Source organism: Scophthalmus maximus, chromosome 18, assembly GCF_022379125.1.
Source record: "Scophthalmus maximus strain ysfricsl-2021 chromosome 18, ASM2237912v1, whole genome shotgun sequence".
Lineage (NCBI taxonomy): Eukaryota > Metazoa > Chordata > Actinopteri > Pleuronectiformes > Scophthalmidae > Scophthalmus > Scophthalmus maximus.
This window is the reverse complement of record NC_061532.1, coordinates 20,349,772-20,367,189: the sequence shown is the minus strand read 5'-3', so window position 1 is coordinate 20,367,189 and position 17,418 is coordinate 20,349,772. Positions and strand designations below refer to the sequence as shown.

General features: G+C 48.6%; 1 protein-coding gene across 7 annotated transcripts; it reads right to left on the bottom strand.

Moving 5' to 3' along the window:
- Positions 1 to 2: 2 nt before the first annotated feature.
- cep170bb (centrosomal protein 170Bb) lies at positions 3 to 14,528 on the bottom strand. 7 transcript variants are annotated; one of them, XM_035618453.2, is made up of 19 exons: positions 13,650 to 14,521; positions 12,924 to 13,013; positions 12,650 to 12,728; positions 12,481 to 12,539; positions 12,194 to 12,296; positions 11,992 to 12,093; positions 11,341 to 11,823; positions 9,792 to 10,885; positions 8,736 to 8,912; positions 8,429 to 8,546; positions 6,256 to 7,986; positions 5,649 to 5,892; positions 5,401 to 5,557; positions 4,138 to 4,275; positions 3,736 to 3,804; positions 3,472 to 3,560; positions 2,837 to 2,930; positions 2,686 to 2,737; positions 3 to 2,305 (listed from the first exon to the last, which is right to left on the bottom strand). In XM_035618453.2, the coding sequence occupies exons 1-19, from the start codon at positions 13,752 to 13,754 to the stop codon at positions 2,109 to 2,111; spliced, it is 5,181 nt and encodes a 1,726-aa protein (XP_035474346.2). In that variant the 5' UTR covers positions 13,755 to 14,521; the 3' UTR covers positions 3 to 2,108. The 7 variants fall into 7 exon arrangements, with proteins under 7 accessions (XP_035474346.2, XP_035474345.2, XP_035474348.2 ...); XM_035618452.2 differs by lacking the exon at positions 3,736 to 3,804 and having other exon boundaries at positions 8,637 to 8,912; XM_035618455.2 differs by lacking the exon at positions 4,138 to 4,275 and having other exon boundaries at positions 8,637 to 8,912.
- Positions 14,529 to 17,418: the final 2,890 nt, after the last annotated feature.

Below are 17,418 nucleotides of genomic sequence, written 5' to 3'. Positions count from 1 at the left end.
ACGAGTGTGCGATTGATCTTTTATTTTCATGACAAAGATACAGAACAACACAAACCACCAATCACCTGGAGCAGCAGCAGTTACATCATCACAGCAACAGCCAATCAGGTATGTGTTGTGGGCGGCTGATGAGTTAATACATTCTCATGGTTGTTGAATCTCAGCTCCACCCACTTAACCATGAAAAAGTGCACATTTGGTGAACATACAGGAAACATGCACTTTACAAAATAAAAGTCAAAAATATTCTGTCTCTCCACAGCCACACTCCAGTTGTCCAGTTAGCCTAGCTTAGCACAAAGACTGAAAGCAGGGGGAAACTTTAGCCTTCTCCTCAGGGTTAAGCTGAGCTACTTGTTAAGCTAAGCTAAACAAACCCTGATCCTCTGCTCATCCAACTACATTCCACTAAATGTGCTTCAGTTATTACTCAACACAACCTCACACACACACACACACACACACACACACATACACACACACAGTTTATCAAACACAAAGTTTATCAGGACGTCTGAACATCGTGCGGCTCAAGCGATGTGAAGCAGTTCTAAATATTTATATATTTGCCTTAAAAAGCATTTATTCTCGTCACAGACTGCAAATAAAGATGGATGACGTCATCATGACGCCCCCTAGTGTCTGTCTACAGTACGGCTCATAAGCCCCGCCCCCTAGTGTCTGGCTGTAGTACAGGTCATAAGCCTCGCCCCCGGTGTATTGTTGCAGTGTGGGTCATAAGCCCCGCCCCCTAGTGTCTGGCTGTAGTACGGGTCATAAGCCTCGCCCCCAGTGTATTGTTGCAGTGTGGGTCATAAGCTCCCCCCCCTAGTGTCTGGCTGTAGAACGGGTCCTAAGCCCCGCCCCCTGGTGTATTGTTGCAGTGTGGGTCATAAGCCCCGCCCCCAGTGCCTGGCTGTAGTACAGGTCATAAGCTCCGCCCCCTAGTGCCTGGCTGTAAGTACGGGTCATAAGCTCCGCCTCCTAGTGCCTGGCTGTAGTACGGGTCATAAGCCCCGCCCCCTGGTGTATTGTTGCAGTACGGGTCATAAGCCCCACCCCCTGGTGTCTTGCTCTAGTGAGGTCAAAAGCCTCGCCCCCTGGTGTCTGGCTGCAGTACAGGTCATAATCCCCGTCCCCTCCATGTTAAGTATATTATCTAAGTAGACGTTAAATAAATGGTTTCTGTCATTTTAGGTAGTTCTTATCATTTTCATTGGTTATGTGATTATATACAAACGGGCTGAGACGTCATGATGTCATGACAGCTAACACTCATGATTGGTCGAGAGCAGGTGTGGGCAGAGCCTCGATACCACGGCTCCACTCCACGATCACAGACTCTGATCGTCCTTATATACATTCAGTGATCGTCTTCATATACAATCAGTGATCGTCTTTATATACAGTAAGTGATCGTCCTTATATACAGTCAGTGATCGTCTTTATATACAGTCTCTGATCGTCTTATATACAGTCGCTGATCGTTTTTATATACAGTCGGTGATTGTCTGTATATACAGCCGGTGATTGTCTGCATATACAGTCAGTGATCGTCTGCATATACAGCTTTATATACAGTCAGTGATCGTCCTTATATACAGTCAGTGATCGTCTTTATATACAATTGTTGATCGTCTTTATATACAGTCAATTATCGTCTTTATATACAGTCGCTGATCGTGTTTATATACAGTCACTGATCGTCTTTATATACAGTCACTGATCGTCTTTGTTTTGTTGTCCTGGTCATAATCACGACTTTAACGTTGACGTGAATAAAGTTCATAACTCACAGCAATGTGACCTGAAGGCAGCATTAGTTCAGGGGGACGAGGGTGTTTGAGTCTTTGAGTCTTTGAGTCTTTGACCACGGACACGAGAGGAAGAGGAGGAACGTTAACGATTCCTCAACTGTGACTGTGACACTGAAGTGAGACAGTGACGAGTCTGTGAGATTCAACATCACAACTGAGTGTGAACGTCACGTCTCTTCAAAGATCCAGTTTGTACGAGAAACAGCACCAGAGCTTCAACCTGCTGCTGCGTCCAGACGATCCAGAAGAACCTCTCTGGGTTCGACACGTGTGGCTGCTGCAGGTGTGGCCTCAGGCCTTGTACTGGGCCCCGTCCGGGCCACGAGGGGGGCGCTTGGTGCTGGCGTTGGCATTGGAGGTGGCGGGGGCACTGCGGGTCTTGGAGGCGGGTTTCTTCTCCTTTGCGGACGGTCGAGTCGGACCGAGAGAGGACGTCCCGACGGCTGCAGGCTGGACGTTCCCACCGGGCTCCACGATGGTGTTTATTACTGCAGCGAGAACAAGAGGACATTAATGAATCTACGCCGGTTTAAGCCTTAAAATTGATCAAATGAAAAAAATAACAATTGTCCAGTACAGAGATCACACCAGGAAGTGTTTAGCCTAGCTTAGCATAAATACTGGAAGCAGGGGGAACCGTTAGCGAAGCTGTGTCACTCCTCAGTTGTTCTGTTGTCGGGGAAACAGTTTCTCAGCCAGAAATTTGAGTTATTTACTGATCTGCTCCATCGAGAGAAACCTGCGTCATCTGAGTTCTGATTTGAACAAAAAGTTATTTCGTTCTTTTATCAACAAGATTTCAATGTTGTCATTCTGTTGTAACCACCAGGTGGATCAGCAGATGTTCAGAATCAGAATGTGCTCGTACCTTCCAGCTGCCTCTGGACTCGTCTCAGCTCTTTTAAAATGGAGGTAATTTCCTGCATGAAACAGAAAACAGGAGGTTTCAGCTCATTCACGTGAAAACTGATATTAATAATAAAAAATACTAATTATAACTACTGAGTTTTCAGAGGAACCTTGTTGGAGGTTTTCAGGATTGGAACTTCATTCTCTGCCTTGATCTTCGCCTCAATCTCCTCCCAGACCTCGGCCTTGTTCTGGAACAAAACCCTGAGACACACACTCGTCTTTATATACAGTCAGTGATCGTCTTTATATACAGTCAGTGATCGTCTTTATATACAGTCAGTGATCGTCTTTATATACAGTCGCTGATCGTCTTTATATACAGTCGCTGATCGTCTTTATATACAGTCGCTGATCGTCTTTATATAATGTCACTGAACGTCTTTATATACAGTCAGTGATCGTCTTTATATAATGTCAGTGATCGTCTTTATAGAAAATCGCTGATCGTCTTGAGATACAGTCACTGATCATCTTTATCTACAGTCACTGATCGTTTTTATATACAGTCAGTGATCGTCTTCATATACAGTCACTGATCATCTTTATCTACAGTCACTGATCGTTTTTATATACAGTCGGTGATCGTCTTCATATACAGTCAGTGATCGTCTCTATACAGTCACTGATCATCTTTATCTACAGTCACTGATCGTTTTTATATACAGTCGGTGATCGTCTTCATATACAGTCAGTGATCGTCTTTATATACAGTCGCAGATCATCTTTATATAAATGTCCTCACTTCATCTTGTCGGCCAGCTGCTCTGTGTTCTCCCTGATGGCCTGCGACAGCTGAGACACTGGATTCAGCATCAGATTGTCCAGAATCACCTGTCAATCAATCACAGACAGAGGACGTTGAACATGAGACGAAGCCCCGCCTCCAGCAGGAGTTCACTTCTTGTTTTCCCAGCAAACCAAAACTAACTGCAGTCAGAAGTTTCATTGACAACTGTTGATGTTTGGTTACGTTCACGCTGCAGATATTCAGACTCTTTATACTTTCCTTTTCACAACTTTGTTCATCTACGTTGTTGTTGTTGTTGTTTTGTTGCTTGTGAGGGGCCGGCCTAAGCTGTCAGGAGGACATAAATAATTAAATTATGGCGTCATTCTCTTTAGATTTTCATAAACCAGTTTTAGGCTCCATCCACACATCACTGTTGCTACGGTTACGCCTGGTTGTCAATAATGTATTGAACACTTCTAGTTTCCAGCTTCACATTTAAAGACTAAACTACACACAGAGATTCAAGGGACAAAGAGTTTGAGTTGAAAACACCATCTGAAAGAATCATCGGTGAATCTTCATCTCAGGTGAAAATATCCTGAGTGTCGTGAGAAAGGAAAGTTCAGATCTGAGGCGACTGAGCTGCAGTGTGAACGTAGCCTCAGATTGGACAGTGACCTCTTCGCGGTTCCACGGACGGCGCTGATTAGAACCGGTCTCCGGCTCATTCATGTTTGCATCCAGGTCCAAGACGACAGAAGAACCCGGAGGAACCTTCTGGTAGTTTAAACTGGCCTCAGGGATATGTTGGACCAGCTGGAAAGAGAGTAGAGGCAGTGATCCAACCTCTGAGTGTTGGTTATCAAACCAGCGAGCAGCCATGATGCTGCAGCTCTGTGAACATGCACCAAGTCAACATGCAGCTGCGATGGTGGAGGCCGCAGTGTGTGCAGTGAATTTTAGTCCTGCTGGGATACAGTGGATTAACTACGACAGGGACCAGTACAACCAGTTAATTAATGCTGCAGGACAGTGGAAGAGGTGTGTTCACAACAACACTGCTGAGAGAACAGAGCAGAACCAGTGTGAGCAGGAAGATCTCAGAGTCGGGTCAGGTCCGCCAGAGTCGGGTCAGTTAAGAGTTGGTGGAGGTGTAGAGTTGGGACAGGAGATAATGGTTGTGTGGAGTTCAGATACAACAGAAGAGTGTTGGACACAGTCTGGTCGGTTGTAGTGAGGTTGGGTCGGTTCAGAGTCAGTTGGACTGTGATCAGGTAAAGTAGAACAGAGTTGGTTGGGTTCTAACGCTCACTTCAGAACATGGACCTGGTTTTGTACTGACTCAGCTGTTTTGTTGTTGAAACTCTTCCATGTCGGACTCAGTGAATCAGACAAATCTCCTGAATAAAAACATCTACTGTGCTTCACAACGATCCAACGCCGGCGACAGGGGAGTGTTAGGATCAGTGATGGGAGGGGCAGGATGTGAAGAGGGGAACCAATCACAGTGCAGGAGTGATGAGCCAGAGTTAGACACCTGAGATGGTCGAACCCCACGTAAGTATGAATTAGAAGGCGTCTGTGCAGCAGAACAGAGAAATGAATGATGAGAATCCAAAGCGTGATGAAGGCTCTCGTCAATCAACCTGAAAGTCGACTGCAGAGAATCAGACTTTTCTCCTCAGCTCACTTCTGATGTTCGGCCACTCTGTGTGATAATCGATAGATGATAAAACTACAGACCAAGATTATAAGAAACAAACTGTGAACACACTGTTCAGAATATCAGACCAGTTTAGACTGTCCCTGATTTGTTAAATCGTTAGTTATGAACATTTCTCTGACATAACGTGGTCTGAACATCATGTGGCGTGTTCTGTGAAGCTGTGGTATGTGTGCTGGTCGCTACGGTCGGGCGATGTTCGGCGGTTCGATGCCCACCTCTTCCCTGGCCGAGATGGTGGAGGCCGGGGTGTTAGGCAACGAGCTGGGTGATGCGCCGGTGGCCATGCCGGAGCTTGGTGAGTCTCCGTCCCCGGCTACATCGTGGATTTCCTTCGCCAAGATCGCCAGATCTTTGGCCAGGTCCTGACTGAGCCTGCGTGGGAAACACAAACAACTGACTGACCTGGACACGAAGAAAAGTCAGTTTGCATCAAATAAACTGAGATATTTTATTGTTTATTTACTTGGCGATCTCTGCGCTGTGCGTGGACCAGTTCTGGTAGGGGTCTGCCTCGTTCTGGTCTTCATCCTCTTCCGTCTCCAGGGAAACAGACTTGGGTCGAGCGGCGGCCGCCCGGTGGCTGCGGGGAGTCTGTGCGGAGGCGGAGGGATGAGAGGAGCGCTTGGCTTTATAAGTAACAGCACTCACTTTGTATTCTTCCTCAGAGGAAGAGGAGAAGTCTGAGTCCTTCTGTCTGCGACGGGAACCTGTGAATATTTTAATGTAGATTAATTTCATCAGCTGACGGAAGTGAAACGATCGTCACGTTGAATCATCAGGACAAAGTATGAGACACTGAGGCAGAGTCAAAGTCAAAGACCAAAACTGTTTTCTAAGCGATGTACAGAGAGCAACTGTGTAAGAAACATCCAATCAGAGAGCAGCTGACCTGTGGAGAAGTTGTTTAATAAACTCTAACATTTGAATGGGCATCATGTTTGAATTAATTCAGGAGCTGAATGTAATTAAAACTGACCAATCTGTTCACATGATTGACCAAATAAAGCAAACCACTTGTGAATGATGTGACCAGGGAACCGGACTAGGCACTTACAATTGTCAGGACTCACCAGAGCTGGGGTACTTGGCTCCGCTGGACCGAGAATGGGTCAGTGGTTGCTTCGCTGGAGCTCCGCCCCCTCTGCTGGCCGCCTGCCGGGTATCGCCCAGCGATATCTTCCTGTGGGTGGCAACAGACTCGGCGTTCCGATTGGAGGAAGCGGACCGGCCTGTGGAGGACATCTCATTGTCGCTGGGAGCTGTGAAGGAGCCGGTCCTCTTCCTCGGCATTGCTAAGATGTCCAGTCTGGATAGTTTCTTCCCTTCAGCGGAGACTTTGGGTGGTGCGGTAATATTGTCAGAATTCTGGGATCCCCGGTCAGTCTCAGCACCTTCATTGTCTGAGGCCTCACCCAGTCGTGCTCGACGGAGCATGGAGGCTCGGGTCGGCCGTGGTGCTGACAGGCTGTTGGAACGTGTCAGAACCTGCTGAGTCGCTGTCTTGGGTGTCTTTCCATCGTCTTCTTTCTGAAGTGGGGCGGTGATTTTCTTGCTGCGGTTGGATGAACGGGAAGATTCATGGTCAGATGTGGCAGATTCAGTCCAGTGTGTACCAGAACCCTGTTGGCCCTCAGAGAGATCCAGAGATCCACGGTTCCCCGTACTGCGGCGCAATTGAAAGCGCTTTGCTGCATCTGCCTTACTTGATGAATCTGCAGTCGTCTGACTTCGGCGTTTCTCAGAAAGACGTTCACGGGCAGTAAGCTGCCGTCCCTTCTCTTGGATGGACGGGCTGGAAGAGGATTTCTCCTTCTGAAGGCTACTGATGGCGGGACGCTTTTTAGGGGCATAGTTTACTGGAGCATTTTTGCTACTCACTTGGCTCACTGTGCTTGCAGTGTCCACATCTGACTCACCAGACAGGGAGTCATCCATGTGGCTGGAGGAGCCCCCTTTCTTTGAGCTGCGACCTGAACCAGACGAGGGGAACCTGGTGTCCAGAGAGGACAGAGTTCCCTCAGCCTCCTGTAAGAAGGACTGTGTGTCCTGGATGTTCTCCCTCCTCTGCTCCATGTCTCTGATGGACGGGTGGCTGGAAATGTGGGGAAGTTTCTTCATCTGGATGGTGTCACTGGGCCGGTCTTTGGTGAAGCTCTCCTGCCGGACAAAGGATGACATGCAGGTGTCTTTGGTTGGGACAGAATCCTTGTCCTGTGTTTGGAGGTTTGGAGCCGAGCTGTTGGGCTTGACACCTGTTCTCCTGGGTTCATGTCCACTCAGGTGTCGGATCAGGACTGTGGTGGGGGGAATTTTTGCTGGTGGGTCTCGTATCTTCTCAGACTGTACTGGGCTCCGTGCTCGGTCAGGTTTGCCTGGATGGTTTTCAGAACCGATGTAGAAGGAGGTGGATTTGGTGGATGGAGACACCTTCTCCTGACCTTTAAACTGAGGACCACTGACCCCTGGAGACAGAGCTCCAGGCCTGACCTGATTCTTCTTTGTTTTTTCCATAACCAGTCCATCATCTGATCGGCTGGCGTCACTCAGGCTGTCTGGGTCCACGTCCTCCTGAACGGACAGGCACTGGGTGGAGTTCTGTGGGCGGGGGGCACCAGATACTCTGTCCGTAGGTTCCTGGCCTTGGTAAGACTCATGGCGTATCAGGATACTCGGGGCGACGCCATCCAGCTTTTCTGGGGGCAGCTGGGGCAGCAGCCTTCTTGTCCTGGAGCTGTGGCTGGACTCTGACTCAGAGTTGTCGTAACTGTAACTTCCCATCGACCTGCTCATAGAGCGCAAATCTACAACAACAATTTGTAACATTATCACAACTTTTCTTATCAATGTCTTTTATTATTTAGAAAAAAAAATGTATATTCAAGAATAAATACTTTAGGTGTCAATCATTAACATTTGTGCTGCAACTTCTTCACCTGGAAACGAGTCAATGTGAAGAGGAAAGGAGCTTTACAGCAACCTCAGACTGTGGTGATAAATCAACTGTGATGGGTTTAGAATATCATAGTTATATATCATATAAACTATAGTACTATTCATCACAGTGCAGGTAAAACATAACAAGGCAATAAATGCAAAGAACTATGATCAGATGTTGTCTTCCAGATCAATTATCCAGATATAGATCTCATGTTAATACCAGGTGGACATGGGGTCATGGAGGTTTGATACAAGACCTCAACTGATCACACTTAACAAAATGCTAGAACAGAGGTTTAACAGCACCTTCCAGACATTCCCCTTGAGCTGGAGTGGAACCAGGCTCCGCATAGCCATCTGCCAGACTGGCCCAACGGGAAACCCACTTAGGTCCTTCCAGACCTTGTGCATGAGCAGTTGGAACCTTGAAAATAAGGACGATTGACAAAATTACCAGAGAATAGAAATATGGCACCAAAGACTCCAACAAGTTTTGACAGATTGAGATAAGTACCAGGAGAAAGTGAGGGAATACCAGTCTGCATGCACTGGGATCAGAACATGCTACACAGGTGTTTTTCCAGGTTCTGATTCGGTTTTCCAGCGGTTTTACCTGTATCGGGCCTGTTGGGGGGCCACTGATAGCAGCTGGGATAAAGCCATGCAACGGGTCCACAGTGCTACCATCACTAGGCAGGTTAGCTTGTTCATCCTTGCCATCATTTATTACAGGTCTATACACTCCTGTGTTCACACCACTGTACTCTGGAGAGTCGAGGACACCAAACACCTGTCAGAGCACAGGGCATGCATGAGGAGGGGGGCGGGGCCATGGCAACAGGAAGGAGCAAGAAGGACAAGAGGTTTCATGCATCCCTAAATCAAATCTACTGGTGACATACGCATGTCTCACACTTAAATAGTTCCAGTTGTGAGTTGTGTTGAAGCAAAAGTCCTGATCTGTGTTTATACTGACGATGGTATTTTCAATTCCCCGATTGGGGGAAGATGTAACATAAGTGTTGGTCAATCTTTTTGATGTTATCGGCATTATGTCTGTTCTGCTTACGAATGTTCACTAGTAGCAACAGTATTAGCAACGTAGCATCACAAAGTTTCCTGCTAACAACAACAACAGAATGAACTCAGCTGTCCTCAGACTTAGCAATGAATTATTTGTGACTGGAGAAATGATCTGTTGTTTCTCAATGCAAAGCAACTTTACCAGGTTTTAACTGTTGCACTTTCTACACAAGTAAGGATTTTCTCTGCCCACTGCTCAGGACTGGAAGCTAAAGCATTGTGGCTGCCTCGTGTATCCTGTGTTCGTTGGTGCGTTGGTTGCGCACGTCCTCAGAATTTAACACTACGTGTCCACAAGATGCAATACACACATGAACTGTCGGGTCGCCACTGTCATGACAGTGTTGATTTAAGAGCCTCACATTTCATCTACAAGTGCGCCGTCATGTCAGCAGTTACCCGACTAACCTCCTCAAGAGTTGCCATGTTTTTTATTTCCAGGATATAAACCCAGAAGTTCTGTAAAGGCTGAGTTCTGGGCTGCCCTCTAGTGGAATACTGCAGTAACATGTCTGTGAACAATTACACTCACGACTCATCTGGTCGTCAGGGTTAGTTAGTTAGTTCATGATCACTGTGAGTTCACCTGATCGATCATGTGGCGAGCCTCCTCCACCTCCTTGTCCTGCGACTCTGTCTCGATGGTGTAGGTCCCGGCATCACTCAGACTGTCGTCCTCCTCGTTCCTCACCATCCTCTGGGAACCTTTCATGTCTCCTGCACGGACGCCCAGGGGGAGCAACACGGACAGGTGAGGTGCAGAGGAGTGCACTGGAGAGGCATTCGTCTGTCCAGCATTCGTGGGAATGGAGGGCTTTGACACTGCTGGAGGCTGTGAGGGGGAGGAGGGGTAGGAGACTGAAGACTGGGCTGGAGGTTCTTGTGGGGAGGGAATCCTTGCATGAGGAGGCGACACCATCACTGGTGGCGCAGACATTGGTGGAGGTGACATTTTGTCGCTCATTGGGGAAGAGTCCTGCAGACTCGAAACCTTCAGGAATTCAGTGGCAAACTCTTGAGCAAGCTTGGACTTCTTCCCGACGCTGCCAAAGGGTCTGATGATGATGCCTGAGGATGAGCGAGGGGAGGAATTTGATGAGGCCGCCTCACCCTCTGTCTTCTCCCTCTTCAGAGAGCTCGACCTCTGGGGTCCACTGTGGCCCTGACCCTTCAGAGGAACCGTCACCTGCTGGGTGGGTGGGATGTGGCCGTGCACAGATGCCGGCCTCTCGCTGCCTTTCCGCCGCTCCAACTTGGCCTTCAGCGCAGAGTACGAGTCGGTGTGGGCGGGGTTGTGCGTGAAGGACTGTGAACGTTTCTTGCGCGGGTTGTCATCGAAGAACTCAATGATGAAGGCCTGCTGGGTGAGGTGCTCTTGGGGGCCCTGCTTGGGTGTCTCTGTCGTGGGGGACTGAGCTTGAGGAGGGCTCTGGGACAGGGGCCGCTCTGGGGCCACAGGTGAGGCTTGGGCCGGTCTGGGTGGAACATACTGCGGCTGCTGATGGAGCTTCTGTGTCGGAGCAGGCGGCTGACAGCGGATAGACTGACCTGATTGGACAGTCTGCTGCGATGCCTCGGACTGCTCTGATTGGATGGAGTGATGAGAATGGTGGGATTTACTCCTTCCTTTGAGAGGCGGGTCTTCTGAGTCACTCTGGGTTCCATCATCATGATGGTGACCTGACATCAAGAACAAATAAATTAACCCATTGATCAATATGTTTGATATGAAGATCAGAAGACGACCTGTGGAGTAAAGTCGTGTTAGTCCCACGGACAATCAACAGCTTGGACATCTGAGCAGCTTTCAGCTCTTTGGTTAGTCAGTAGAAATACAGCAGAATTACAGAAGAACAACATTAGAACTACAGTAAAACCACAGCAGAACTACAGTAGAACTACAGTAGAACCACAGCAGAACTACAGTCGAACTACAGAAGAACTACAGTAGTACTACAGCAGAACTACAGAACAACAACAACAATAGAACTACAGAAGAAAAACAGCAGAACCACAGCAGAACTACAGAAGAACTACAGTAGTACTACAGCAGAACTACAGCAGAACTAGAGTAGAACTACAGTACAACTACAGCAGAACTACAGTAGAACTAGACGGTGACATCAGACTCTGACCTTTGAGGATCTTCATGTTCATGGCGAGGTCGCTCTTGGTGCTGTAAACATCTTCACACGTTGGACGTCTCCTCATCATGCTGACATCACTGTGGACCAGCCAATCAGCCACTTTGCTCTCTGCTGACATCACCTCGGCAGGTGTAGCTGTGATGGTCGTCTTGGAAGGCGGATCCTGCTGCTTCCTCTGGCGAGTGGAGAACTTGGTGATGTGGTCTTTGATCTTGATCCTGCCGGGCGTGCAGTCGTCGAACTCGATGGTGAAAGAGGCGTGGCTCTGAACGACGGGCGGGGTCAGGGTGGGAGGGGAGGGGGGAGCAGGGGGTGTATCGGTGTCCTTGGTGGGTATTTCGTGTAGCTCAGCCCCTGAGGTTCTGGGGTGCTGGAAGTCCTTGGTGGGAATCTCGAAGTAACTGGGTTCTCGGTGGTACGAGGAGAAGGTCTTTGGTTGAGAGTCTGACAGAGGATCCACAGACAGAAGGTCTGGTGGAAACAGAGACGTTAGCAAGCTAACGTTTTATAAAAACACTACTATGTTGTATTTTAATCAAATATATTGTCCAGTGAATGCAGAGTAAACAACAAGAATAATAATGTTTGTTTGTCTTTCATCATGTAATGATTTGAGTTCATATTATCACATCATCTCACCTGGATGTGGTTCATTGCTGTTCTGACCTTTACTCCCATAATCCTCCTCTCCCCACCAGGACGGCTGACCGTACAGGGGAGTGGGCCGACCGCCCGGAGCCTCTGGAACACACAGCAGATCCTCACAACATAGTATTGTGGTAGTACTGTGGTAGTACTGTGGTGGTATTGTGTAGTATGGTGTAGTATCTGTATGTGGTACCCTGGGTCTTGCTGCTCAGGGTTTTGGTCCGATCGTCCTGATCGTCCATTTTCTTTCCCTCTGAAACCTTCAGACTCTGTAACTGGCTGCTGTACTTCTCATGCTGAAACACACAACACACAGCTGATCACATCCTCTTCATCTTCATCCTCATCCTCATCCTCATCATCCTCATCATCACCATCATGAGACACTCACACTTCTCTGTTAGCAGTTTCAGTGACTGTCACACAACATGAGATGGAACCACACACACCTCACTGACACACACAAACACACACACTGACCTTCAGAGCCTCCTCTGGTACTTTGTGTTGACTTTTCTCCAGGACATAAACATGAGAATGTGGAGAGAAAGTTAAGAATGATAACACAACTGAGACACACACACACACACACACACACACACACACACACACACACACACACACACACACACACACTCAGTTAGGATATCGTATCCGAAGCGGACAATGTCCGACACCTTCAGGGTGATGTAGGTCTGATCAGGAATCCTGAGGTCGTTTACAAACGTCTGCACAAACAAACAACAACAGATCAACAACAGTTACTATGCTGCGTTCACTTACACTCTGACACGTGAGCGCTGTCTTTGTCATGCTGTTTGGTTGTTGTGTGGTTGATTGATTGTTGTTGTTGTGTTGTTGTTGTTGTGTGGTTGTTGTTGTTGTGTGGTTGTGTGGTTGTTGTGTAGTCCTTCCAGTCTCACCCCGTTCAGGCTGCCCAGGTCTTTGACCAGGTGTTCGTCAGTCGTTGTGTTGTAGTTGATGACAGCATGTTGTTTGTCCACACTGCGAGACTGAAAACACAAACAAACACATTCACACCTGTCCTCAAACGTCTCGGCTGTCCTCAAACATCTCACCTGTCCATAGATGTCTCACCTGTCTAGAAACATCTCACCTGTCCACAGATGTCTCACCTGTCTAGAAACATCTCACCTGTCCACAGATGTCTCACCTGTCTAGAAACATCTCACCTGCCAACAGATGTCTCACCTGTCTAGAAACATCTCACCTGTCCACAGATGTCTCACCTGTCTAGAAACATCTCACCTGCCTACAGATGTCTCACCTGTCTAGAAACATCTCACCTGTCCACAGATGTCTCACCTGTCTAGAAACATCTCACCTGTTCACAGATGTCTCACCTGTCTAGAAACATCTCACCTGCCTACAGATGTCTCACCTGTCTAGAAACATCTCACCTGTCCACAGATGTCTCACCTGTCTAGAAACATCTCACCTGTCCACAGATGTCTCACCTGTCTAGAAACAGCTCACCTGCCTACAGATGTCTCACCTGTCTGGAAACATCTCACCTGTCTACAGATGTTTCACCTGTCTAGAAACATCTCACCTGCCTACAGATGTCTCACCTGTCTGGAAACATCTCACCTGTCTACAGATGTTTCACTTGTCCTCGGACGTCTCACCTGCAACATGAGCTCACAGTCCTCTCGGCCCACAAAGATCATCTCTTTGGGGAGGCGGTGTCGAGATCCCGAGCTGCTCACCAGGAACCATGATGTCACACTCATCTTCACAGGCCTTCCGGGAAACCCCAGAGCATCCTGGGAAATGGAGGCCAGACAGCGAATGAGGAAGGAACACAGAGTATTTGAGACGATGGACGTCTCTTCAGTTTGTCTCTTTGTGGTTGTTTTGTGTCTTTGTCGTGTCCGATTCAGGACGGAACCTTCCGGGTTCCATCATGTTCTGTGGTTCCCCCCTCCACCAGAAGGTGAACTGTTTGTCCTCTGATGGACCTGACACCTGTCCAGGTGAACCCCGCCTCTCGCTCCGGATGTCCACTGACTGATTCAGGACTAGTCAGACAATTATGTGAAGGTGTTGGGCTTCAGGAAATGATCACAGACATTTTAAATCAGATTTTTTACTTTTTCAAAGTAAAAAAAAATTATTTTCAGATAAATCGTTGATCTGGCAGCTCTGCTACAAACCTGCTGGCTTTAGTCTAGTCTGCAGCTGGACCTGGACCTTCACCTACACCTTGACATGGACCTGTACCTTGACATGGACCTGGACCTGGACCTGGACCTGCCCCTACACCTTGACATGGACCTGTACCTTGACATGGACCTGCATCTGGACCTGGACCTGCGCCTACACCTTGACATGGACCTGTACCTTGACATGGACCTCCACCTGGACCTTCACCTACACCTTGACATGGACCTGTACCTTGACATGGACCTGCACTTGGACCTGGACCTGCCCCTACACCTTGACATGGACCTGCACCTGGACCTGGACCTTCACCTACACCTTGAGATGGACCTGTACCTTGACATGGACCTGCACCTGGACCTGGACCTGCACCTTGACATGGACCTGTACCTTGACATGGACCTGCACCTGGACCTGGACCTGCCCCTACACCTTGACATGGACCTGCACCTGGACCTGGACCTGGACCTTCACCTACACCTTGACATGGACCTGTACCTTGACATGGACCTGCACCTGGACCTGGACCTGCACCTTGACATGGACCTGCATCTGCATCTGCACCTGCACTCAGATTTGAGGACTGACCGTCTCTCACTTTATAGAACAGTCGTTGATTCATTTTTTAAATCCTCGCCAGATTAAACAATTACTGTTACTGAAGCTCTGATTCGTCCTTTGTCATGGACACTCAGGTGTGACGTCATCCTGATGTGTGCAGTCACGTGACCTGTGCCTCTGCAGCTTCCCTTACCGGACAGGAAGTGTCCTTGGAGTGGGTAAACCTGTTCATGACATCATCTTCATCATCAGCATCATCACTATCATACTATCCACCCCGAGGATAACAGACACACACACACACACACACACACACACACACACCCTGAATGCTGGATGAACCGGAGCGGCTCGTTAGAAACGTCCCGCCAGGCCTCAGCGCTTCATCCGCGGCTGAAGGCCTGACAGGTGAGGCCTCTCCGTCCTGGAGCCGCGGAGACGTTCCGGTGCCGGTAAGTACAGACAGACAGACAGGCAGACAGACAGGCAGACATAGAGGATGACAGGCAGACAGGCAGACAGACAGGCAGACAGACAAGCAGACATAGAGGATGACAGACAGACAGGCAGACAGACAGGCAGACAGACAAGCAGACATAGAGGATGACAGACAGACAGGCAGACAGACAGACAGACACAGACAGACAGACAGACACAGACAGACAGGCAGACATACAGGATGACAGACAGGCAGACAGGCAGACAGGCAGCCCGCACGTCCCCGTCCCCCCCTCCTCCACGCCCTGCCCCTCCCCCTCCTCCTGCAGCTCTTACCTCCGCTCCAGATGCCGCTGCTCCTCCGATGCTCTCCGCTGATCAGACCCCGGACTGACGCGCTGCGAGGCGGACAGAGCATGAGAGCGGAGCCGCTACAGACGCTACAGACGGTACAGACGCAGATCAGCGCGGAGGCTGAGGACGATGATGCGGGTGATGATGCTGCTGAGGCATCTCTCTCCTCCTGACGCACCCGCTGCGTCAAGACGCATCGCGCTCGCGACCACGCCACAGGAAGAGACGCTGCAGCCTTCAAAGTAAAAGCCCACGGATCAGAACCATACTGGTGATTCTCAGCTTCAAACTTACCTCTTCTCATTTGATCTTTGATGATTGAATTATTTTATGAATAACTCTCCTCTCACTGTATGAACTTCTTCCATATTCTTCATGTAGAAGTAATCTACCGACTCTATTTGATCTGTGCGCTCTTATTGTGAAGGCGGGAGGACTTCCAGACAGTGTCGGTAAATAACGTTTCTTCAGCTGATCATCAACCTGCTGCAGGTTCAACGTCACACACACACACACTCTCACAAACACACGTACGCACACACACATACACACACACTCACAAACACACGTACGCGTACGTACGCGCGCACACACACACACATCCTATTAGCACAACATATCATCGCACATTCTGGAGTCACGTGGTCTGACGGTCGGTCACAGGGAAGGTCAACAATAATTATAATAATAATAATATTGACGTGACCTGATGATGATGACTCAGAACAGAACTCTGACACAGTTTGTTGGTTTATGTGGTTTTAATGTGTAAATTAAACAGATGTCATAAACATGTTTGTGCATACAACACATACTCTCTCTCTCACACACTCACACTCTCACACACACACACACACAAAACCACAGTGATTTGTTTGTTCACATCAGCGAGTCGACAGTTGGACTCGTCACCTGACAAATGAAGAAATCAACAGATTCAGATAAAACCGATCAATTAGAACGTTAAAGGCACCAAACATCTAATAACATAATTAATGATCATATTAATACTGGAGATAAAATCACTGCTTTATTTATATATAAAATTGGCCATGACCATAAAGGAACTATTTTACTAATAAAATAAATGTATCACATTATTTATTTAAATCATTTGACTATTTTTACATGTGTTTTATTATTTCACAAAGTGTTTTACTCTTTTATTGATCAACCAACAACTTTCATACTTAGAGCCAAATCATCCTGACGCCCCCTGGTGTCTGGAGCAGTTCAGCTCATAAGCCCCGCCCCCTGGTATCTGGCTACAGTACAGGTCATAGGCCCCGCCCCCTGGTGTCTGGCTGCAGTACAGCTTATAAGCCCCGCCCCCTGGTGTCCGGCTGCAGTATAGGTCTTAAGCCCCGCCCCCTGGTGTCTGGCTGCAGTACAGGTCATAAGCCCCGCCCCCTGGTATCTGGCTGCAGTTCAGCTCATAAGCCCCGCCTCCTGGTGTCTGGAGCAGTACAGCTCATAAGCCCCGCCTCCTTGTGTCTGGAGCAGTACAGCTCATAAGCCCCGCCCCCTGGTATCTACCTGCGGTACAGGTCGTAGGCCCCGCCCCCTGGTGTCTGGCTGCAGTACAGCTTATAAACCCCGCCCCCTGGTGTCCAGCTGTAGTATAGGTCTTAAGCCCCGCCCCCTGGTGTCTGGCTGCAGTACAGGTCATAAGCCCGGCCCCCTCAATGTCATGTGAGGTCGTTATCATCACTTTGCTTCTCATTAGTTATTTGATGAGACAGCTGACACTGACTCATGATTGGTCGAGAGAATGTATGGGCGGGGCCTCAAAAGCAGCGCTCCACTCCAAGATCACTACTGCACTCGGGAACTCGCTGAGTCTGATCGTACCTGCTCCTGAGCTGCAGCGCCCCCTGCTGC

What these genes read in the sequence shown, in the direction of transcription:
- cep170bb (XM_035618452.2), bottom strand. Translation starts at nt 13,754, where the DNA reads ATGAGTGTGACATCATGGTTCCTGGTGAGCAGCTCGGGATCTCGACAC. An exon ending in CCTGAGCAGCAAGACCCAGG is followed by an intron (nt 12,094 to 12,193) that starts GTACCACATACA and finishes TGTGTGTTCCAG; the next exon opens with AGGCTCCGGGCGGTCGGCCC. An exon ending in CCATCTCGGCCAGGGAAGAG is followed by an intron (nt 4,276 to 5,400) that starts GTGGGCATCGAA and finishes CTCTCTTTCCAG; the next exon opens with CTGGTCCAACATATCCCTGA.